Raw genomic sequence first — 22,441 nt, 5'->3', positions numbered from 1 at the left:
GGGGGCAGAGCCATGGGGAGGAGTGGACTCGTTGGGAGTGGGGGAGGCATTTCAGGAAGGGAGATAGTGTGGGAAATGAATTAAAAAAAAACCCAAAAAGTCCTGCTCTGAGCTCCTCTGAACCAGCATCTGCTGCAGGCTGGGACTGGAGGGGCAGGGCTGCCAGGGAGCGTGGGGCTGTGGGAGGCAGATGGGACCGGGCTCTGCGGAGGGGCTCGCGATCCCGCGTCGCCATTACAGCCATACCGGGGCGGTGGCACTGGGGGAGTGGGCAGAGCCGATGCTGGAGACCGTGGGAAAGCAGTTTCTGTGCTGGCTGCCTGGCTCCAACGAGTCCCCACACGCCTGCCATGACTGCACAGGTTTGGGAAAACCTCTGGCGGGCTTGCTGGGACTCGGCTGGGCTGCGCGGGGAGCGGAGGGCTGAGCCCTTGCCGTTCCTCTCTGCCTGTGCTGTTTTCCTCTTGGGGAACAGTCAGAGATGCTGGGGTCTTCAGGGAGCTGGGGGGCTGCTGTGGGAAGAGCGCCGTGTTTGCCACCCCACCGGCCCTCTCCAGACACTGCTCCATCTGTCAGAGAAGAGGGGGTGGGTGAGAGGAGCCTCATTCCCCAATCTGTTGCCTGCCCTACCTTCTGTTTTGAGTTCACTCGTGTGATTTTTGACCTCTTCTCCTGCTGTCTCTGCAGCTCTCTTCCCTCCTGCTTCCTCACTGTGGTGGCTGGGCTATTTCTCCCATGACTCTCTCCGCCTAGAGCTGGCTGTCCCGTGCCTTTGCCAATCAAACCCGAACTTCCTCCTCTAACAGGTCTGTATGGAAGAATATTGCCTTTCTCTATCAAAATAAGTTGATTGTGGTGTGCTTGTTCACTGTTCTCCTTTGGGAGGGGATGTCGGAGGGGTCCAAGCCAATGCCCATCCCTAGTCTGTGGGCTGAGGACCTCCTGGGGTGGCTGCAGCCTTGAATGCCCTGGTGAGAACATGGAGGGTGGTGAGTTTTGGCAGCGAAGGTTGCTCATGGGGTCCCCTTTAGGGGGGTCCCATCCCACTGCATCCCCTTTCCTGGGTAGGAGGGAGCTGTGGAGCAGGGGCTATCTCCCCACCTCTTATCACGCTGGGGAGGAGGGAGCAGATAAGTGACGCAGTCCTCTCCTTCAGCCCTTCTCTGGAGGAAATAAAATTCTGCCCCAGGGCCATGCCCTCCCCTCCTGCCACTGACTGCAGGCAGCTTCTCCTTGGGGGGGAAGTTTTCCTGCAGCCTGAGCAGGGCCCTCGTGGGGAGAGGGAACCTCCTCAGCGCACAGCAGCTCTTCTGAACCTGGCTCAGCCACAACTGCTTGGTGCGATGGGGGAGGACCTTCTGCCCCCGAAGTGCCACTTCCCCAAGCTTAAATGCTGGGGCAAGGAGCATCTGAGTCATGCCTGGGGCTGTGCTGCTCTGAGACCCTTTTGCCAGCTCTCTGGTGGCGGGTGGGAATGGGTGTTAATGCCATAAGATAATTTTTTTTTTTCTTGTTCTGAGAATCTGTCTTAATGAAATCAGTTTCTTCTGACCGCTCTTCTCTCCTCCTTTCCTCCCCCAAATCACATGCAGTGAAGAGAGGGGCTCCTGCCCTTCTGGGTCACTTTTCTTCCCCTCGCACCAAGCCGCCTCTGCTTGTGCCTCCCTGTGCCCTCTGCCCCCGCCCTGCCCGTCCTGGGCACCCGTCACCCATGGACGACTCGGAAGTGGAGTCGACCGCCAGCATCCTTGCCTCTGTCAAGGAGCAGGAGGCACAGTTCGAGAAGCTGACCCGGGCGCTCGAGGAGGAACGGCGCCATGTCTCAGCCCAACTGGAACGAGTCCGGGTCTCCCCACAGGACGCCGGCCCGGGCTTGGCCAACGGCACGCTCACCCGGCGGCACCAGGTAAAAAACCCCCTCGGCAGAGGTGGGTGCGGAGGCTCCCGGAGCCCCCGTCCGTGTCAATCCTGCCTCAGTGGTGGCAGCCCTGGGCCCGGCTCCCTTCCTTTGGCCCTCCTTGGGTACGTGAGGTGGAGGAGGGCTAGGCTGGTCTTGTAACACTGATGGTGGTGTATGTGCACTGGGGCTGAAGGGGATCCGGGGATGTGCAAACCTACCTCGGCAGCCAGAGTCTTCTGGGGAGAAGGAGCCAGCCTGGAGGGTCTTGCTGCCAGGTCAGCTCTGGTTTGGTTTTGTGAAGGCTGGAGGCTGTCTATATTCAGTACCTGGGCATCTTTGCTCCCCATCCCATTCAGCTTCTTGAAGGTGGCCGAAATGCAGGGGTTGGTGTACAGCTGTGGGGGAGTGCGTGTGTCTCCTTCTTGTGTGATGATGGGCAAGCCCTTGGCATCTCGGTCTGTCCCCCAAACAGCCAAACCAGGGCTGGGAGAGATCTCTTCTCTGTAGGGCTGGAAGTGTGGTTTCATCTGCCTTGGCCTGAGGTCTCTCTCCTGTTCTCACTTTCCTGGGCTCTGTTTTGGGGAGGGGTGCTCAGAGGGCTGGTGTATGGTGGTGTGCCTTTCCAGCAGGTGGAAAGAGAGGTGCTTTTCCAGCTGTGGATGGCGGTGGTGGTGCTAGGAGAGACTTGTGGGGTGGGGGAAGGAAGGGGTGGGCAGAGGAGTGCAACAGAGTCAAAAGGTAGCACTCTGCAATCAGCCGCCGCGCATCCGCGCTGTTCCATCGCAATCCTGGGGGGCCTCTGGGATGTCGCTTGCGGCTCCTGCGTCAGAAGATGTGGAAGGTCTCCAGGACCGTGCTGGGAAGCAGGGATGGGTCTTGGACATTCCATCAGGAACGTGTGGGCACCATGGGAAAGCTGGGGTGTCTGGAGGGGGGCTGAATGGTGTGCCCTCCAACTCTTCCCCAGGCTGGAATGGGAGGTGTTCTGCCGCCTGTCGTACAGACCCCCGAGGAGCATGCTCCTCTCCCGGGAGTGACACGGGGTGTGCGCTGGGTGTCTGTCGGGTGCGGGGGATGGCCTGCTCGGGGCCTGGCAGGATACGTGGGATCCCGGCAGTGGGAGATCAGTCTAGTAACAGGCCTGCTGTGGTGCTGTGTGTTTCAGAACGGCCGTTTCTTGGGCGATGCTGACCTGGAAAGGCAGAAATATCCAGATCTGAAGCTCAACGGGCCGCAGGTAAGGGGAGCTGAGCCCTCTGGCTCTGGGCGGCCGCTTGCCGATGGGGGTGCAGGGGCAGGGCTCCAGCGTCCGCACCCTAGCTGGGAGAGGGGAGGACTTGCGCTTCTAATGTGGCCGCCCTGAAGGGGGTTTGGGTGTGGGGTTGTTGGTGCCCCCTCCCGTGCAAGAGGATATCAGGGCTCCCTGAGAGGCGAGATCTCTTGGCCGGCTGACTCCAGGGAGGCCCATGTTGGCGGTGGGGGCTGACTGCCTGTCCCTTGCTCCCCGCAGGACCACAGCCACCTCTTGTACAGCACAATCCCCAGGATGCAGGACCCAGGCCAGATTGTGGAGGAGACATACACCATGGAGGAGGACCCAGAAGGGGCCATGTCGGTTGTGTCTGTGGAGACATCAGATGATGGGACGACCCGGCGTACAGAGACCACGGTACAGGCCTGGGGAGAGCATGGAAGGACAGGGCTCTGGCCAGGGACCCTGATGGCTGGGGTGCTACAGCTGTGATGTCTGCCAGCTTGCTGTGCTGTGAGCTGAAATGGGGTGTGAAATCTGCCTGGAGTAGGGTGCTGGGCTGGAAGGGGAATCTAGGGACGCGGCGGTGTGGCAGATTTCCTGATGAGTGTCCTGCGTCCGTCCTTCTAGGTGAAGAAAGTGGTGAAGACTGTGACCACCCGGACGGTGCAGCAGGTGCCGGTGGGGCCTGATGGGTTACCTTTGGAAACCTCCCCTGTCACCACCAACTACGTCCAGACCATGGACAGGAACTTCCGCAAGAATGGCAATGGGGGCCCTGGCGGCTACCTGAGCCAGCCGGGCACAGCCACCCTTCCTCGTAACTACCACTACCCCGATGGCTACGGCCGCCCTTACGAGGATGGCTACCCAGGCAGCGATCACAGCTATGGCAGCCTGTCCCGTGTCACCCGCATTGACGAGCGCTACCGCCCCTCCATGGACACCTACCGGGCCCCCAGCCGTCAGGACATCTATGGCCCCCAGCCTCAAGTGCGTGTCGGAGGCAGCAACATGGACCTCAACCACTTCCACCCCGAGCCATACGGCCTGGAGGATGACCAGCGCAGCGTGGGCTTTGAAGATGTGGACTACGGGCTTATGTCTGACTATGGCACGGCCAGGCGGGCAGGCACCCCGTCTGATCCTCGGCGGCGGCTCAGGTATGCGGCAGGAGGCACTGGGGTGGGGGATGCTGTGGGGTCCCTTTAACTTCACCCTCTTTGGAGGAAGGAAGATCACAGTGCCATGAGCTGAGTCACGTGGCTCATGCAGGAGAAAACTTGCATCCGCTTCTAATTGTCTGCTTAATTGGTGGTTAAAACTCGGTGCTAATTGAGCCAGTCGTCCTGCAGCAAGGAGTTCCACTGGGCGGTTGGATGTAGCTCTGGGCCCTTCCCTCTCTGTGCCACCCATTCTGCTAGTGGGACGGCAGGCTCATCCGTGCCCCAGCCTGGCTCATCCCGCTGGGAACCATGCCTGATGCGGGCTGTGCGGCGCAGCCCCGCGTCAGAAGTAGCAGCGGCCTGGAGATCGCACTCTCCCTGAGCTGAGAGCAGCCCCGGGGAGCGGTGCTGAGCCCAGGGCTGGGGTGAGCAAGGCTCAGCCCTGCAGTGCCCCGGGCAGCGTTCCTGCAGCAGGGCCCTGGTGCAGGGTGGGAGCCAGGGCAGGGCGGGAGAAGCTGCTCAACCTGTTTGGTGGTAGCAGTTTCTCCCCCTCATTTGTCTGTGGGTGATTGGTGACTCCTCCAGCCTGACTGCTGAGCAGCTGCCCTGCCAGGCTGCCGCTGCCGCAGCCATTGGGCAGCCAGAGCAGGGTCTTGGTGGTCCTTTAGCTGCCCTGCCAGGCGTGCGGCTGGGCATCCTGGGGTGTTACGTGCCCGAGGCCATGACTCCTGTAGACTGGTGTCTTGTGCCAGCTGTGTCTCTTGCACAAACACTGCTGCTGCCTGCCTAAGCCTCTCGGCCTGCTCCGCTTGCTGCCTGGGCTGTCACGCGAGGTTTGGGGAGGTGCTGGAGGAAGGCTCAGAGGGTGCTGAGGTAGGAATGGAGCGAGGGGCTGAGCCTGTCTCTGAGAGATGGGGAGGGGGCTGTGGCAGCAGGCTAGGATGGATGTACGTCTCCCGAGTTCCCTGGGGCTGGGACAGGTAAGGCTGAGCACAGGCTGCTTAAGCTCCCAGGGCATAAAACAGAGGCAGGAGGGAGAGACCCGAGGGAAAGGAGGCTCTTGGCAGCCCCTGCTGAAGATCCGCCCAACTCGAGGCATGTACTGTAAATCCACAGTAGCTCCTGGCTGCTGAAGGGACTGAAGGAGGAGCTTTGTCTGTCCTTTCGGCTTGTGCCAGCACAAGCGTTTCTGTTGCTGTGCTGAACCAGTTAGGGCGGTTGTTCACCCAGATTGATTTCCCTGGCCCACCTCGCCTTGTGAAGCTTGTGCTGGCTAGAGGAGGGCAGGCAAGGCTGCTGCCCCCGCTGCCTGCACCGACTCAAGCAGCCTGCGAGAAGCCAGCATTAGCAGTTTTGAGCACGTGGCTGTCACGGCTAGCCCCTCGGTGAGCAGCTGGGGCAGAAGGGGTTAAGCAAGCATGTCCAACCCATGGCTGCTTCACTCCAGCCTGGGGCTGTGGAGGGAGTGATTGCCAGCCAAGAGGAATGCTAGCCAAGATGGAAGGCTCTGGCTTGCAAAGCTTCCCTGGATTTCTGTCCTGCCCAGCACACGGGGGCAGGAGCCATCCCTGGATGGCCTGGTCTGAACTGCTCAGCCTTTGAGACAATGAGTCCTCTCCGCTGGGCTGGATGGTGTCTGTGCTCCTTCTGCCCTTCCAGATCCTGGAGGACAGGAGTTACAGGAGCCAGGTGCAGGAGCTGCAGCCGGCTGGGAGACTGAGGGACTTGGGTCACAACTGAGGGAGAAGGTCCCACTTCAAGCACGGCCAAGGAGCAGCCCTGGTGGAGATGCTGCCGTGTCCTGCAGGGGTGGTGCAGGGTATGGAAGATGGGTTGGTGCGGCCTGTGAGCAGGCTCTCCCTCCCCAGGCAGACTGATAAAGATCGCAGCAATCTGTGGAATCCAGGTGCTGTTGAGCTTGGCTTGTCCCCGGCCTTCTCAGTTACCCTCCACACTCAGCTGCCCGGCCTGCAGGAATGGGAACAGGCAAGATCAGCATCCCCCCTGCCTCAGAGATGTTTGTCTTGAGCTGGGGCCTGGCTGTTAAGGACCTCCTTCAGGGAGGCAGCTTGCCGGGCACACGGGAGACAGAGGAGTGCGTTGAGCCAACAGACACAGCGTGTGCTGGCTGCCATGGGCCACACAGTGCACGGGTCCCCTCTCCTGTGGCTCTTCTTGGGGCTCCCTCTCTGCAGGGGAAGAGGGAAGGGGGGTTCAGCAGCAGCACAGGGTGTGCTCCCCGCTCCCCGGCAGCCCGGTCTCGCCTGGAGGCGCGGGGGCATCCAGCACTGAATGACCCTCGCGGTTGGGAGCGAGGTGAGCTGCCAGCCGTGTTGACAAGCATCGAGTGGCTTGTTTGCAGCACTGGCACTCGGCTGCATCTTGCTCCTGCCTTGTCCTGCTGCGGGGACGGTGGTGGTGGTCGGCCCGGTGCACTGAGCACTGAGCGCTGCGCAGTGGGGAGCGTCTCCCCAGAGCGGCCAGGCTCCTCGGCATCTCTTAGTAGCCATGCCATGTGGCAAGCAGTGCATTTCCCTGTCGGAACATGCTGAAAGCTAGCCTCGCAGCCCGCTGCCACCATCTGCGGTTGCGGCTTGCAGGCAGCTGTGCAGCAGCACCTGAGGGGGATGTGGCTGTGAAAGTGGCTGCCATCTGGAGCCGCTGGTTTTGGTGAGCCCCATACCAGAGGCTGTAGGGGAAGTGGCAGCGTAAGGAGCAGAACCTGCTACTGTCCTTTGTTGCATCTTCCCTGCCTGCTCCGGGGCAGGGGGCTGCCTGCGCCTGGCTTGGGAGCTCAGAAGGTGGCTGAGCAGTCCTCGGGGCAGATGTGAGCCAGAAGATGCTACCTCATCTTGGACCCTGGTTGTGCGTCCCCAGTGCCCTGGCCCAGCAGGGCTGACAGCAGCGGTCAGGCCCCTCCGTTTAAGTGCCAAGTCCCCTCCCATCCTCTTCTGCTGGAAATTGCTGGATTCCTCTGCCTGGGTGGGGGAAGGATTATATTGCCAGTGACTACAAAAATAGGGTGAGAATCTGGCATTTTGTGTGGTGTATGTTCTGGGGGTGATAAATGTCACCTTGGCGCTTGGGGGACTAGTTGCACTTTCTTGCAGCTTCCACGTGCTTGTTAGGGCTCGTTTCCAGTGAGCTAGGTCTGTGGGTGAACCGCTCCTCACCAGGGCAGGGGGTGTGGGGCCGCAGCTCTTTTCTGTGCCTGAGCTGGGAGCCGTCAGGTTGATCCCTGGAGCCTGGGTGTCTCTTGATGCCCAACTAAGCCTGCTCCCTGGGCAGCAGTGCAACTTGGGTATATCGCCAGGCATCTGCAGGCAAAAGAGTTTGAGCCCTGTGCTGGGTAAAAATCTTTGTTCTAGCCATGATGCTCTGAAATAACGGCAGTGGCTTGTTCTGGCAGCAGCTTGCGTGTCCGGGGCAGCTGGGGTGATGGGGTGCAGTGTTGGATACAGCCAGAGGTGCAGCAGAGAACTGGATGGCCTGAAACCGGGCTCTGGGCGCTCGCTGCGCCCAGGCGGTGCTGGTGTTAACAGGCCTGGCAGCTCCTGGGTGATCCGCTCTCCAGCGGTCTGTTCTGGTATGAACTTGCCCTCTAGTGGCTGCAGACCCAAATGGTTTTTTGTGCCCCTGGGGCCGGCTCCTGCCCCTGTAGAGATTTGCCTCTGACCCAAAGCTAAAGCCGGTGGGTGGGTGGGAAGGGACTGGAATAGCTGTTGAGGCTGCCTTCTCCTGGGGAACAACCGCCTGCTTCCTGAGCAGGCCTGGGGACACGGGGGGTGGCCTTCTGCAGCTACGGACTCCAGCTGGAGCCTGCGTGGGCAGCAGGAAGGTGGCCCGACACTGCTCTGCTGCCTGGCTCCCAGCCCTCGATGGGAGTCTGCCCAGTGCACTCCAGCAGGGTAGTGGTGACTTAGACACTGTGTGCGCTTCAGCCCGTCTCCTGGTGGGTTGGAGGGGACACAGCATGCCCCAAGGTCTAGGGCTCGTGCTGACGCCTGCTGTCTTCTCTCCTAGGAGTTATGAAGACATGCTGGTGGACGAAGTGGGTCCTGACCGGTACTACTGGGCCCCCCTGGCTCAGCACGAGCGGGGCAGCCTGGCTAGTCTGGACAGCCTGCGGAAGGGAGGTCCGGCCCCGGGTAACTGGCGCCAGCCAGAACTGCCAGAGGTAATAGCCATGCTGAGCTTTCGGCTGGATGCTGTCAAGTCCAACGCGGCCGCCTACCTGCAGCACCTCTGCTACCGTAACGACAAGGTGAAGACGGAGGTGCGCAAGCTGAAGGGCATTCCTGTGCTGGTGGGGTTGCTAGACCATCCCAAGAAAGAGGTGCACTATGGTGCCTGTGGAGCCCTCAAGAACATCTCCTTTGGCAAGGACCAAGACAATAAGATTGCCATCAAGAACTGCGATGGGGTACCGGCTCTGGTGCGCCTGTTGCGGAAGGCCCATGACATGGACCTCACAGAGGTGATCACAGGTAATGGCTCCAGGGAGGAGAGGAGGGGCTAATCCGTTGGGTGAGGGATGCACAGCGCAGGTTTTTAAGCCCGCGTGGTCTGATTGATTGCCTCCCACTTGTGGCACTGCAGGAACACTGTGGAACCTGTCCTCACATGACTCGATCAAGATGGCCATTGTGGATCATGCACTACATGCCCTGACCGATGAGGTTGTCATTCCCCACTCGGGCTGGGAGCGGGAACCCAATGAGGACTCAAAACCCCGCCATATCGAGTGGGAGTCGGTGCTCACCAACACCGCTGGCTGCCTTAGGTATGGGAGGGGTGCTACCAACTGCCGGCAGAGAGCTGGCGTGGGTCGGGGCTGCTGTAATGTCCTTCCTGGCTGCTCCTGCTAGCTTTCTGGGACTGCCAAAGGATGTCTGCAGAGGAGCTGCTCTCCTAGGACAGCTACTGGTGATGCAGTCCTTGATTTTGGAGGTGTTTCTCTCAGTGGAGGGGAGCTCCAGGAGTCTTTCTCTGGTTTGAGCTCTACTGGGTGCAGGCTGTTCCTCGCCTGTCCTCAGCTGTCTCTCCCATGACGGTTCTCTCCTGCCTGCCAGGAACGTGAGCTCAGAGCGGAGTGAGGCCCGTCGGAAGCTGCGGGAATGTGACGGCCTGGTGGATGCCCTGATCTATATCGTCCAGTCTGAGATCGGCCAGAAGGACTTGGACAGCAAGGTACCACAGAGGGGGTGTTGTCGGGGCACACGTAGAGCTCTGCCCTTGTCAGCCAGCTCTGGTAGTGCTCTGCTGTTCATGGTGGCTGAAGCTGGGTTCATCCCAAGACAGATGAAGAATGGACGGGGGCGATCTTCACTGGGGAGGGATTTGGTTTGACAGGACTAGGTTGGGAAAACCCGGTCCAGGCTCACACCTTTCCATGATCTCTGCCTGGGAAGAGAGAGCCTGTGTGGGGTGTGACCTGGGTACTGTTTGGCCAGGAGGTGACTGGCACTCAGCCTGCAGTTTGCAGTAGGAATGGCCCTCCAACAGGGGTCTAGTGGTGTCACTCATCCCCACGCTGGTATCCTCTGGCTCCCTGATCTGCCTTGACAAGACGTTGGCTTGAATTTTCCTTGAGACTTCCCTTGAACCTTTTGTGCTTATGGCAGAGAGATTTTTTTGGCCCAGCAAAGTATGAACTCATGCCAGCAGAGCTGGCTGTCCCTCCTTTGGTATGGGAGTATGCTCCAGCTCCATCCGAGATGGAGCTGCATATCCCCCTGGTCCCAGTTCAGTGCCCCTTGGCCTGGCTCTGGGTTGCAAGCTGTGATGGGGCCCTCACTCAGAGACATGGGATGGGCATGTGCTGCTCCAAGTCAAACTATCTGGCTTTCTCTCTAGCTGGTGGAGAACTGTGTGTGCCTGCTGAGAAACTTGTCCTACCAAGTCCACCGTGAGATCCCCCATGCTGAGCGCTACCAGGAGACACCTCTGGCCCCTGCCAACAATGCTGGGCCCCATGCCGCAAGCTGCTTTGGTGCCAAGAAGGGCAAAGGTTTGTTGGGTGGCAGCAGCGTGGAGGGAGGTGGGATAAGGACAGATCCACTACAGTGGAGCTTGAGGGTGGTCTGGGGTCTCTGTGCTCCTACTCTGGCATCTCTTGTGTGAAGGCTAGACTGCAGCTTTCTCTGGAGACACAGTGGCCCATGCCTCCCCTGCCTTTGGGAGCTACTGCTTGGCTTACCCAAAGCATTTGACACAAGCTAATGGTGGGTTTCTGTGGTGGTGGGATGGTGATGGATAGATGTCCACTAACTCCACACCTTCCCTTTTCTCCTGTGTTGCCCCTTCCCCTTCCCTTTGCTTTCTTGCCAAATGATCTGCCCCATGATGCTGTCGGCACTTCTCTCCTCCTGCCTCCCCTCTCTCCTGTCCTTCTCTCCGCTTCGCCAATAGACGAATGGTTCTCCAGAGGTGAGTGTGCTCTTGGTTTTAATTTTTCCATGGTTTGATTGGGTGCTTTCTCTAGCCCTCTTTGTTTCCCCCACCACCACCAGCTGGGCACATACTGCCTGCAGTGTAGCTAATGCCCTTGATGTCCCCTCCTGGGACGTGCTGGTAGCTTAGCTTCAGCTCACCTCTGGGCTTGTTCTTGTAGCAAGTGGCAAAGAGCTGTTGGGCTGATATGGGTGGAGAGAGGAGGTGTCTTATGCCTCTCTGCTTGCCCTTTGAAGGTAAAAAGCTCCCCGAAGACCCTGGTGCCGATACAGTGGATTTTCCCAAAAGAACAACTCCAGCCAAAGGTATGTTTCTCAGTGCATTTGTGCAGGGCTTGGGTGTGCAGGGCTGCTTCTCCACAAGCAGTCCAGGAGAGGAGTGAGTAGAGTTGATTTCCCATTGAAGTGAGTCTCTCAAATGGGCAGAGGTTTGGTTTGGAGGGGCTATGTTTCTGGTTGCCCAAGTGCCTGTTAAAACACTAGCTCTGCCACAGACAGTTGTGAGGATGCTCGTTGTGCTTGGAGGAGGTCAGCGCTGCCTAAGGACAGGCTTCCTGGGGCTGCAGAGGGAGCTATTGCCCTAGGGACTGGGGGACAGCATGGTGACAGAGCCCTAGGAAGGGCAGGCCTCTAGGGTGGTCTCAGACTTCTCCTGGGCATGAAGAAGAGGCAGGATTTCAAGCCAAAAAAAACCCCGCCTTAAAGTGTTCTCCAGCGTGAGCATGAGGAAGGGTCATTCCAGGAAGCCTCTGGGGACAGGCGTCTTGCTGCCTAGCGGGCTGTGAATCACAGCCCCTCTCTGGCTGGCCAAGCCGTGGGCATTAGCCTAGCCCAGGGCTTGAGTTCAGCTCCCTCTGCCCCAAAAAACCCTGTGGTTTCTGGGGGGACCCTGGTGCTCCCAGGGGTATGAAGAGTCCAGCTAGAAGAATCACACAGAAACTTAGGACAGACCTGACCTTGTGAGCAGCTCAGATATGTGGTGGTGGCTCCTCAGGCTGACCTGGGCTGTGGGAAGAGTCGGCACCCATCTCTGGTGGAAGCCTGAGAAGCCACCTGCTCTGTCTTTGGGAGCTGGGGACATCTCTCCCCGCAGCTGAGGACAGAGCAAGCTGGAAAACCTGGCCTTGCAACTGTGAACTGCAATCTCACTGCTGCTTTAGAAGTCACTTCTGGGCATATGTTTCCATGGAAAAGCATTAATACTTGAAGGCCTGATCCCTGCCTGCTTGCTAGGGTAGTGGAGAGCTGGAGACCTGGTGCCTTCAGTCTCTGAGGATAAGCTGAACCCAGCCTTCTTCAGTGTGGTGTTGGTGGCCACTTGCTTGGGGTGGTTTCCCCTTCTTCCCACTGAGAGTGTGGGCTGAGCCTTTTGCTACCACAGCGCCCGGCTGCCAAGCTTGCTGCCCCACCACGTGCCCTTGCCTGGGTTGGGTACTTCTCAGCCAGGTATTGTACTGAAACTGAGGTCTCCTTGCTGATGCTAGCGGTGCTGTCGTTCAGCCCCAACCTCTCCTGAGCTGCAGCAGTGGGTTGGGGACTGTGGGCAGCAGCCATGGCATCCTTGATCAGGGCTGGTGCTGGGGCCTGGGGTTTCTGGTACTGTGGGGCAGCCTGGCCCCCTCTGTACCGAGGACCCAGCCTCCAGGGAGCCGTGAGCCTGGGTAAAAGCTTCCAGCCTCGTCTGCCCAGCAGTGCTCCTTTGAGTCAGATGCTAACAGAGCCCTTAAGTCCTTCCTACCTGTGTTCTTCTGGCAGGCTACGAGCTCCTCTTCCAGCCAGAAGTGGTCCGGATATACATCTCCCTTCTAAAGGAAAGCAAGACTCCAGCCATCCTAGAGGCTTCGGCGGGAGCCATTCAGAACCTGTGTGCTGGCAGTTGGACGGTGAGCGCCCCGTGGAGCTGGCTGTGTCCACCTCCATCTGTGCTGCAGGGGAGGGGGCCATGGGGAGCAGGGAGCATCACCCTTGGGGTACCAGCAGAGCTGTAGATGGCCAAGGCTCTGCTGCTTCAGGCTGTTCACTTTGTGCATGGCTCACTGCCCAAGAAGATGCCGTTCAGCAGCACGGTTCGGGTGTGGACCAGGTCTCTCCTGTGCTGTTACGGGCTCTGTGCTCCCTGCCAGCTGTGCCTTCCCGAGGGCTGCCTGTCTGCGTCCCGGCCCGCAGCCAGCTCCCTGCCATTCTTTCCCTTCCGTAGGCTGGGGGCAGGGGATGAAGGGCAGGGGATGAAGGTTTGGGGCTGCTCTGCATGTGTGTATGGAAAGACCATCAGAGAAATCTTGCTTGCCTGGCCTGCAGGGGGGCTGTGGGACAGGAATGGGACCTTTGCAGGCTGTCTCAGTGTGGGTGAAGCCAGGACCCTCAGCTCCCAAGATGAGGGTGGGTGGCAAGGCTCCCAGTGGTGTCCCCAGCCCCAGGAACGGGGAGAGACTCTGCCTGCCCAGCTTACACTGTAGTGCTCTGCCTCTCCCTTGCAGTACGGCCGGTGCATCCGCTCGGCGCTGCGCCAGGAGAAGGGACTCTCCGCCATTGCTGACCTCCTCACCCACGACAGCGAGCGAGTGGTGAAAGCAGCATCCGGAGCCCTGCGCAACCTGGCTGTCGACTTGCGTAACAAAGAGCTGATAGGTGAGGGCTGCGGAGGAGAGGACATGGTGCTTTCCGTATCCATCTGGGTTAGGCAGGAACTTCCTCCTGATGTTGGGCATGGCATCAGCCCAGCATCTGTCTACTGCTCCTCTCCCAGAGCAGCATGTGCTGAGCTCCACTGAGAAGGACATCAAAATTGGTCACCCGTCCCTGATCCTTCTGCAGTGATGATTTTTTTTTTTTTTTTCCCCCCCTTGCAGTCCTCTTCCTTGCTTACTCATGCGCAGCTCTTTCCCCTTCCCAGGTAAACATGCCATCCCCAACCTAGTGAAGAACCTGCCTGGAGGCCAGCAGACCCCAGCCAAAAACCTCTCTGAGGACACAGTGGTGTCAATCCTCAACACCATCAATGAAGTAATCGTAGACAACCTTGAGGCTGCCAAGAAGCTGCGGGAAACGCAGGGCATTGAGAAGTTGGTGCTGATCAACAAATCTGGGTAGGTTCTGCTTGAAGGATAATGCAAGGGGCAGAGCGGGGCTTCTCCAGGAGCTTCCTCAAGGCCATGGGTATTTCCAAACATCTCTTCCTCCGCCTCTTTCTAGGAACCGCTCAGAGAGAGAAGTCCGAGCAGCCGCCCTCGTCTTGCAGACAGTCTGGGGATATAAAGAGCTGCGGAAGCCCCTGGAGAAGGAAGGCTGGAAGAAGTCAGATTTCCAGGTGTGGGGATGGGGGAATGGGGATGCCCTGTTGTGGCTGGGGCAGTAGGTAGGGTCCTGCAGCAGGGAGAAGGGTGTTCCTGGAGCTCAGCAGTACTGGATTTCAGCTCTTACCCTGCTGGTGGGATTGGAGACCCTTGAAGGTGTCCCCTCTGCTGTTTCTCAGGAGATGGCTGGCAGGAGGCCGCTACTAGGGAAGAAACACCCTGTAAAGCCTTAAGCCCCGTGTGCCACACAAGCATGCAGATCTGCAGGCAGGAGAGTTTGCAGCACTAAAAGCCACTGTGGCAGTGCTGAAGACCAAGGTCCTCCAGGGCTTGGTTTCTTTCCCAAAAGCTGGGGAAAGTCCAGCTTCTGTCCTTGCTTCTTAAGGGCTGGGTGCTGCCCTCACCCAGTCCAGGCAGGCTGCCCCCACTCTAATGTGGGTGCAGCCATGGGCTCTGGAGCACCCTCTGGTCGCTTGCTCAAGGGCTGTGGGAGGGTTCCTGGGTCTGTCCTGGTGTTGGGGGCTGGAGGGGTGGGATGTGCTGATGGGGGGGAAGGAGCATCTGGGCCAGGGTCTGAGTGATCACTGTCTGATGCTCCAGGTGAACCTGAGCAATGCCTCTCGGACCCAGGGAGGCAACTCGTTTGATGACAGCACCTTGCCTCTCATCGACAGGAACCAAAAAACAGGTATGTGCCTTCAGCACCTGTCCCCATGGTTGTCCTTCCACCTTGTGGGTACCCAGAACAGCTGGCCTTTGTCTCCTCCCTGCTCTTCAGCCCTGGCTTTCTTGGCAGCCACAGCTGCTCACACAAGGCCATCAGTTTGGGCTTTAGATGGCTTCTCAGGGCTAGAAATGATGCATGCAGTTAACGTAGGTCCTGTAGCATCCTTGGGTCGACAGTGCTGTGGCTGCAGCCGGCTCTGAGCTCCTCTAGCTGGGGTAGGCAGGGGTTCCTCTGCTGCTCGTGGCTGCAGGGGCTGTGTCTGATCTGCTGCTCTCCCATGCTTGTAGACAAGAAATCTTCCCGGGAGGAGATCCAGATGAGCAACATGGGACCAGGTAGGAGCGGGACTGAAAGAGGGGCATCTTGCCCCCTTGAGGGGGCAGAGCTCACATCTCCTCTGGGGATGATGCTGCCTCCCATGGAGGTGACATGACTGACTGTCCCCTCTCCTGCTCCAGACAACTATTCCACACTCAATGAGAGGGACCACAGCAGGACACTGGACCGATCTGGTGACCTCGGAGATATGGAGCCGGTGAAGGCAGTGCCGTTGATGGTGAGCATCTCTTCCTAATGAGGCAAGAGGGAGCAGGCCTGGGGTGCAGGAGATGACATGTCACTGTCCTGGCTGGCAGGAGGAGGGGAGAACTGGGCTCCCTCAACTAACACCCCCCGCGCCCCACCCCACTCCGTCGCCCCTACTAACCCCCGTGTGTCTGCAGCAGGAGGCGGGGCAGGAATCGCAGCCTGAGGTAGAGGAGGCGGAGGAGGATGCTGCCGTGTTTTCCCCCGTGTCGGTATGTCCCGCAGTGTCCTGCCCAATCTGAACAGCGGTGACCGATCCTGCTGCGCTGTTAGGGGTGCTTTGGCCAGCCAAATTCTGCTTTGATTGCTGCTGCCTGCAATCACTGCCTGATCCGCCGGGGCCATGGTCATGCCTCCACTGCTCGCTCGCTCTCTGGGCGTGCTAACATCTCTCCCTCTCTCTCCACAGCAGAAGATCTAGCTGCCATCCCCACCTCCACTCAGTTTGGGTTGATAATATATTATATATATAAATATATATATATATAACTCTTCGTGGTGGAATGGACTGACTTTTACCTTGTCTTATTTTTGGATTTTTTGCTGGACTGTTTGTGCCAACTAGCCAGCCAAATGACTGGGCCTGGTCCCCTGGGGGCGGCCTGGGCCACTCTGCCTCCTCTAGACCACTGCACCTCCCCGTCTGGGACACCTCAACAGATAACTCTTCCTCCCAGTCCTCCACCACCTCCTTCCTCCAGAGAGCAAAACCTCCTGCCTGACTCTGCCGGATTGACCGGCGCGGATGCTGCAAAAGGACTCCGGATCTCTGCCTCGACCAGGAACTGCCTTCTCTCCCACGCCTTCCCTTTTGCTCGGAATTGTCTGCAGGGAGAGAGACTGGGACCTCACTTGCCGCCTTTTGGTTTTTTGTTTTGTTGCCTATAGGATATATTTTTGTGCGGGATCACTCTTCAACCAGGGCCATGGGGACAAGGGGAGCAGCCCTCCCTGGTGGTGGCGGGACCAGGTTGAGGGGGGCTGGAATCGTGGGGGGTGAGGGGGAGGAAAAACAGCAATAACTTCTCTGGCTTTGTTCTGGATGAGGCTTTGGGGGCATGGGAAGGGGGATCTGGATCTGGCTCTGGATCCTGCAGAGGGGTCTGGGTGGGGCCACTGGCCCCCACCGCCGACTGCGAGGAGGGACCCTTATTTGGGGAGATGGTCAGTGCGGGGAGCTTGGAATGGGCCTGCCTGCGCGGGGGGGATCCCTGCGGAAGGAGGAGATGCGGCAGGGCTTTTGGGGAGAGGCAGGCTTCCTGGGGCGCGCCGCGTGCCAGGCGCTGGCAGGGCTGCGAGCAGGCAGAGCCAGGACCCCCCTCGCCCCCGCGCGCCAGCTGCCCGCGGTGCTGCCCCTCTAACTTTCTCTTGACACGTGCCTTTCTTTTGCCACTGTGAAATAGCTCTTTGAATCGTACTGTCTAGCTTCTTCGCTGGGGAAGGGGTGTTTCCTGGGCTTCTGGCAGGGCTGAGTGCTTCCATTCCCCGCCAGGAGCCTTAACTATCTGCAGTGGGGCTGGAAGCCTGTTTTGGGGGGGATCCCAGACCCCTGCCCTCACTGATGGGGTGCAGGGCTCTCATCTGCATCCTGTCCTGGGGAGACTGGGCTGCCACGGGAGCTAGGACATCACCTCCTCCTCTCTGCTGCGGTGGTGGGGGGCACATCTAAGTGCTGTGATCTTTTGGGGAGCCCTTGGGCTCCCTGTGCAACTGGAAGCCTCTGTAGGAGGCTGCAAACTGGAGCGGGAGCCCTCCCCAGCCTGGGGCTCCCCTGAGCTGCGGGCTGCCGGGGAGCAGGGCGGCTGCAGCAGGCAGAACTGGTGCCTTGCTCCTGCCTGCTCCTCTGCCCCAAAGCCCCTCCCGGCCCCGGCGGAGCCCCCCCCGGCTCCAGCCCCACCTCAGCTCAGTTTGGTTTTGTTCTGGGGTCTAACTCTTCTCTTTTCCTTTAAATATGTAAAACACTAATTCCTTTTTTAATTTTTAATTCCAAATGAACCAAAAAAAAAAAAAAAAAATCTTCCCCCTTCTCTCCTCCCCTGCCCGGGCTCTCCTGGGCCACCCCTGCCCTGGCAGGGAGCGGGGCTGGGGAGGCGGGGAGCGGGGAGCAACAGGCTCTTCCTTGTCTGATTCCTGTGCACACTCTTGTAACGCTTTTAAAACAAAATGATTTTTTTATATAAATAAAGTTTTTAAAGTGCGTCTGTGTGCCTTCCACCTAAGGCTGCCACCTTGGCGTTTTTAGCTTTGCAGTTGGCACCAAGTGTCTTTTCCAGGGGCAGGGCTGTGCTCTTCAGTGTTTCTCGGCCACGTGTGGCTCTGAAAGATGCCAAAGCACCAAAACTTTGCCTTGTACTGAGCTCCTCCTCATTGTTGCAGGGAGCTTGGGGCTGCTCAGGAGGTCGCTGAGCGCCCTCCCTCTCCCCGGAGCATCAGGGCTTCCTGCTGGGAAACCTTTCCCTGAATTTTCCCTCTCTTCTGGTGGCCGGTAGGCTTTGCACAAGTGAAGAAATAGCATAATTTCTGTAGTGCTGAGTGTGTCCTTAAAAAACCGAGGTGGGGGAGCCCTCTGGAGCAGGAGCAAGGGCTACCGAGTAGGGCTGGGCTGCAAACCTGCTCCTCCCTTCTGGGAGCACCGCAGCCAGGCTGGAACATGGCGTGAACTCACTTTGCCTTCACCTGTGTGTGCGTGTGAAAATAAATCCAGAAGGGAATTCTGTAAATTTGTGGAAATACCTTTTTAGAAGCAGTTTTCTGGCTTTACTTCGAACCGGTTTTTTTACTGAGGCTGTGTTGCTGTTGGAAAGGTTTCCCTGTGGCGCAGAGCAGCTCTTTGCCCTGCGGTAGCAGGATGCGGGCCTGCGGTGACGACTTCCTCCGTGGTGCAGCAGGGCTGGAGCTGGGGCTGCTCCCCCCGGGAGGCCGGGGCTGCTCTCTGCCTTGCAGGGGGAAGGCAGCCGGGGCAGAGGCGCCCCTGGCTTGCAGCACCCTGGGAGATGGGGACCCAAGGCACCCGTGGGCGGTGGGGAGCACTGAGGGATGCACCTGGCTTTGGGGGGGCTCCAGCCCTCCCACCTTGCCTTGCACCCTTGTCCCCAAAGCCACCAGCGAGCGGAGCGAAGGCAAGGCCAGGCGTAGGTGTTTTATTGCTTCAGGCGGAGGGGACGGTGCCCAGGACGTGCGGCTTGGCAGAAGCAGTGCTGGGGACATTCGGCTCAGCAGAACCAAGGCTGGGGACGTTGGTGGGTGGGACAATACAAGGGGTGTTTGGCTCAGCAGGGGCGATGCCCGGGATGCCTGGCCTGGTAGGGAAGATGCCAGGGGTGCTGATGGTGGGGATGATACCAGAGACGATTCCGGCAGGGAGGGGGGCCGCGTGCCGGGGGTCAGAGGAAGAGCTTGTCGTGGCAGGCCTGGCAGTACATCTTGTCGCCGCGCTCGCGGAAGCTGCCTTTCTGCAGCTGGCCCAGGCAGTAGGCGCAGATGAAGTGCTCGGGGTGGTACTTGCGCCCTGCAGCTGTGACGCAGCGGCCGGTCACGGGGCGGCCGCAGCCGTGGCAGATGCTGCCCTGCCGCTGGTGGAAGTGCAGCTCGCAGTAGGGCCGACCCTCCAGCTCGAAGAAGGAGCCGCTGGCGAAGCCGTTCAGGCACTCCTGGGGGGAAGGAGACGAGGAAGGCTGGTGCAGCCTCAGGTACGCGCTCACCGCTGTGTCCCCACCGGGTCGCCACCCACTCACCGCGCACACGAAGCACTCGGGGTGCCAGACGCCCTGCAGGGCCGACAGGTAATTGTCCACCACGGAGCGCTCGCAGCCCTGGCATTTCGGGGCAAACATGGCCAGGAAGTCCTGGCGGCAGTACGGCTTCCCGCTCCGCTCGTGGAAACCTGTGGGGAGGGCGTCAGGATGGGCGCCCACCGGGGGGGAGGCTGGCGGGGGGGCGGTGGGACATGGCCACGGGGGTGCCTGGGGTCGGAGGCGAGGGAAAGACCACGGGGGGATTTCGGATGGGGCAACGGGTGGAAGGGCTGGGCTACGGGGGGATACCCAGAGTGGGGGCAATGGGGGCAGGACCCCCACACCTCTCCCCTGGGACATACCGTCATCTCCGAACACTTTCCCGCAGTGGGCACAGAAGAAGTGCTCGGGGTGCCAGGTCTGGTCCAGGGCCGTGAGGACTTTCTGCAGGAAGAGGTGAGGTGAGGCGAGGCGGCCGGTGGCGGCGGGGGGTGGCGTGGGAGGCCGGGGGGCTTACCTCACGGATGGGGCCGGCGCAGTAAGCGCAGCGGGGGGAGAAGGCCTGGTGGTAGTCCTCCTCGCAGTACGCCCGCCCGCCCCGCTCGAAGAAGGGCTGGCCGCCCAGCTCCTGCCCGCAGCAGGCGCAGGTGAAGTGCTCGGGGTGCCAGGTTTTGCCCAGGGCTGTGAGCACCTGCGAGGAGGCGGGGGGCAGCGAGAGCAGCTCCAGGGGATGCCGTGAGCCGAGGGGAGAGGGGCGCCGGTGTGGAGGCGCGGGGGCTCACCTTGCCGGCAATGGGCTTGCAGCAGGCGGCACAGGTGCCAGCGGGAGCGGCTGTGATGCCCAGCTCCTGCAGGTCCCGGGTGAGGCTGCCCAGCATGTTGTCCAGCAAGGGCTCCGCTGGCACCCCGGCCCCCTGCCCCACAGCCGCTAGCTGCAGGAGGAGGATGGTGAGGGCTGGGCGAGGGCTAGGCCCCCAGCCGCCCTTCCCCCGGGCCAAGGCTCACCTTGCTCTGCATGTGGCCCAGGTCGGCCAGGAGCTCGTCCAGCTGCTGGGCGGCCGCCGTGGGTGGAGGCGAGGGGAGCAGCGGCTGTGGGACCGGTACGAGGCTACTGGGCACAGCAGAGAGTGAGGGATGCTGTGGCTTCTGCCCGGAGGCTGGAGGGTGCCTGGGACTGAGAACCCCCGCAAGATGCTGCCCTTTTCCCATCGGCCACAGCAGGGGACAGGGGCCCTCCCTGGGGACATGCTGGCAGGGGTGGCCACATGCGGCAGGGAGGGGGCTGCTCAAAGCCCAGCCCTCGCCCTAGTAGTGCTGCAGGGATGCAGGATACAACCCCCACCCCAGCTCGCGGAAGGACCTGTTTTTTGGGGGGACACGCAGGAGGCCAGGTGACCCCAGAGGATGTGTCCAAGCAACAGAAAGGGTAGCCCCAGGTGGCTTTGCCCTCCCATGGCCGCGTTTTACCTGTACGCTGTCTTCAAAACCTCTCCTGGAGGCTGAGCCCGAGGCGGCAGCTGCACCTGGAAGGACAAACCCTTGCGGCCGAGCCCACAGGGTGCTCCCCTGGCACCCTTCGCTGCCTGCCCAGCACCGCTGCCCCAGTCATGAGCTGAGCAGGGTCTCAACCGCCAGCCCCACCATGTTGAGGCGTTACCTTTGGGGCCGCGGAGGTAGGGGGCTCATGGCCACGGGGCGCTGGGGGCCCGGCTGTGGCCGGATCCTGCTTGCAGGAGCTCGGTGCCTGCAGCGTGCAGTCCTTGGAGGCTGGGTGAGAGCTCTGCTCCAGTTCTGCCAGCAAAGCATCTGCACAGAGAGACCCGGGTCGGGCACCCCAGCCACTGGCTGCCCTCCCTGCCTGTGCACACCCCCAAGCGGTTCTGTGCCACTCCTGAAATCTCAGGAGCAAAAGTAGCGTCGTAGCAGCTTCTGCCAGCCAGGTGCCAGGGCCCCGAGGGGCTGTGGTGGCCCTGAGCACCCTCACCCGGACCCCCATCCCCAATGCAGGATGCACCCGCCGTGCTGCACAGCCTTCCTGAAGTGTGGGGGACCGCTGGCAACCGCGGTCCTGCTTCCCCCGCACACCGTCTCTGGCTTATGAAGAAACATCCACCAGCCCTTAAATTCATCCCAGCACAAGCCCTGCCACGAGAGCGCTAAACCTCAGTGCTTTCTGTGCACCCAGAGCGGCGCTTCCCCCAGGGAGGGCAAAGCGCTTTCTCTTTCCGCTTTTACCTCGCCACCTTGGCCGTCCCTCGGCATCTCGCCGCCCTCACGTCGGGAAACAGGGGAGGTGCCCCCTGCAGCTTGGCTGCTTCCCTGACCCCGTCTCCCCCATCCCGGCCCAGGGATGACCCCCAGCACCCTTGGGTGTTGTTCCGCACCCTCGGCCTGCTCGGCCCCATTGCGTGCAGCCAGGATTGCATTGCTGCTGCAACGCATTTCCTGCCTCCAAGCGCTCTCCATTTTCGGCCAAGCGCTCGCTCAGCCACCTGGGCCCCGTTTGGCCCGAGATGGGAAGAGGCACAGCAGGGAGTGTGGCTCCATTGCTGCCCCCTCTGCAGCATCCCTACCTGACCCCGAGGTAGAGGAAGGACAAGGCTCCCCCGAGCCACCAACAGCACGACCCCGCACCAAGCCTGGGCACGGGACTGGCGCTGGAGGGGCCCAGCTTACCTAAATCCTCCATCCTGCCTCGGCATGGGGTCCCGGCGGCGGGAGGCTGGGGCTGGGGCAGCGCCTGCAGGGCGGCAAGCTGGCAGGCTGGGCTGTGCGGGCTTTCGGTTCTGCTCTCCGGCCTCGCCTCCGCCCGCCCCCAGGGCTGGGGTTTGTCGCTTGGGGTTTTCCTTTGTGGGTTGTGCACTGTGCAGCACGTGTGACGGGCAGCAGGCAGAAAGCGGTAGCAGAGGCTGGGGCAAGAGGATTGGGGCTGGAGAGGGAAGAAACTGGCCAGCAGATTGTCCAGGGAGCTCCTGACTCAAAAACATTCGAGCTCCTTGTGCTTCTTGTGCTTCTTGGCTGGAAGCCAGAGCACATGTGTCCTGCAGACCCAGGCCCTTTCCAGAAGCTACCAGCCACTTGTGATGACGGATGGCATCCCTGCGCCGGGTGGAAATGCATTTGTGACCGTGTGATGGAGGCAGGCACAGGACTCGCGGTGCCGGCATGCTCCAACACAGCCTGGCTTTTGGGGGATGCTTTTGGAGCCTCATCTTGGATTTCCAGGTAACGACGAATCCCTTTGTGTCACTTAGAGCCAACGTGAGTGCAAGGACTTGGCTCGCTGCAGCAGTGCAGGCGGTGGTGACGCTGCCGAAGCTGGTGGCTGTGCT

At 60.3% G+C, this 22,441-nt stretch overlaps 2 protein-coding genes across 9 annotated transcripts in view; one reads left to right on the top strand and one right to left on the bottom strand.

Moving 5' to 3' along the window:
- Positions 1-17,574, top strand: part of CTNND1 (catenin delta 1) — a 32,196-nt gene extending 14,622 nt beyond the window's left edge. Inside the window, exons 2-21 of one of the 6 annotated variants that reach the window (XM_087738488.1) lie at positions 688-806; positions 1,593-1,906; positions 3,066-3,137; positions 3,411-3,569; positions 3,783-4,315; positions 8,342-8,805; positions 8,918-9,101; positions 9,391-9,508; positions 10,175-10,328; positions 10,730-10,747; positions 11,008-11,076; positions 12,526-12,653; positions 13,248-13,398; positions 13,664-13,856; positions 13,963-14,077; positions 14,664-14,751; positions 15,078-15,125; positions 15,249-15,346; positions 15,513-15,587; positions 15,785-17,574. In XM_087738488.1, coding sequence (XP_087594614.1) covers positions 1,712-1,906; positions 3,066-3,137; positions 3,411-3,569; positions 3,783-4,315; positions 8,342-8,805; positions 8,918-9,101; positions 9,391-9,508; positions 10,175-10,328; positions 10,730-10,747; positions 11,008-11,076; positions 12,526-12,653; positions 13,248-13,398; positions 13,664-13,856; positions 13,963-14,077; positions 14,664-14,751; positions 15,078-15,125; positions 15,249-15,346; positions 15,513-15,587; positions 15,785-15,796 — 2,874 coding nt within the window. In that variant the 5' untranslated portion in view covers positions 688-806; positions 1,593-1,711 and the 3' untranslated portion in view covers positions 15,797-17,574. Of the gene's footprint in view, positions 1-687; positions 807-1,592; positions 1,907-3,065; positions 3,138-3,410; positions 3,570-3,782; positions 4,316-8,341; positions 8,806-8,917; positions 9,102-9,390; positions 9,509-10,174; positions 10,329-10,729; positions 10,748-11,007; positions 11,077-12,525; positions 12,654-13,247; positions 13,399-13,663; positions 13,857-13,962; positions 14,078-14,663; positions 14,752-15,077; positions 15,126-15,248; positions 15,347-15,512 lie in introns of all 6 variants that reach the window. The other 5 variants (XM_087738499.1, XM_087738516.1, XM_087738508.1 and 2 more) reach the window with 5 other exon arrangements.
- Positions 17,575-18,499: 925 nt separating this feature from the next.
- On the bottom strand, positions 18,500-21,901 carry LPXN (leupaxin). Of its 3 annotated transcripts, none has more exons than XM_087738648.1 (9): positions 21,786-21,901; positions 20,767-20,915; positions 20,577-20,632; positions 20,115-20,283; positions 19,892-20,041; positions 19,627-19,800; positions 19,472-19,553; positions 19,110-19,258; positions 18,500-19,025 (listed from the first exon to the last, which is right to left on the bottom strand). In XM_087738648.1, the coding sequence occupies exons 1-9, from the start codon at positions 21,796-21,798 to the stop codon at positions 18,759-18,761; spliced, it is 1,209 nt and encodes a 402-aa protein (XP_087594774.1). In that variant the 5' UTR covers positions 21,799-21,901; the 3' UTR covers positions 18,500-18,758. The 3 variants fall into 3 exon arrangements, with proteins under 3 accessions (XP_087594774.1, XP_087594779.1, XP_087594788.1); XM_087738653.1 differs by having other exon boundaries at positions 20,115-20,220; XM_087738662.1 differs by having other exon boundaries at positions 20,115-20,217.
- Positions 21,902-22,441: the final 540 nt, after the last annotated feature.

Source organism: Nipponia nippon, unplaced genomic scaffold (genome assembly GCF_047370975.1).
Source record: "Nipponia nippon isolate SJK-2023a ecotype South Korea unplaced genomic scaffold, ASM4737097v1 scaffold_10, whole genome shotgun sequence".
Taxonomy (NCBI): Eukaryota; Metazoa; Chordata; class Aves; order Pelecaniformes; family Threskiornithidae; genus Nipponia; species Nipponia nippon.
Note: the sequence above shows the minus strand (reverse complement) of the source record. Positions and strands in the feature narration are given on the sequence as shown.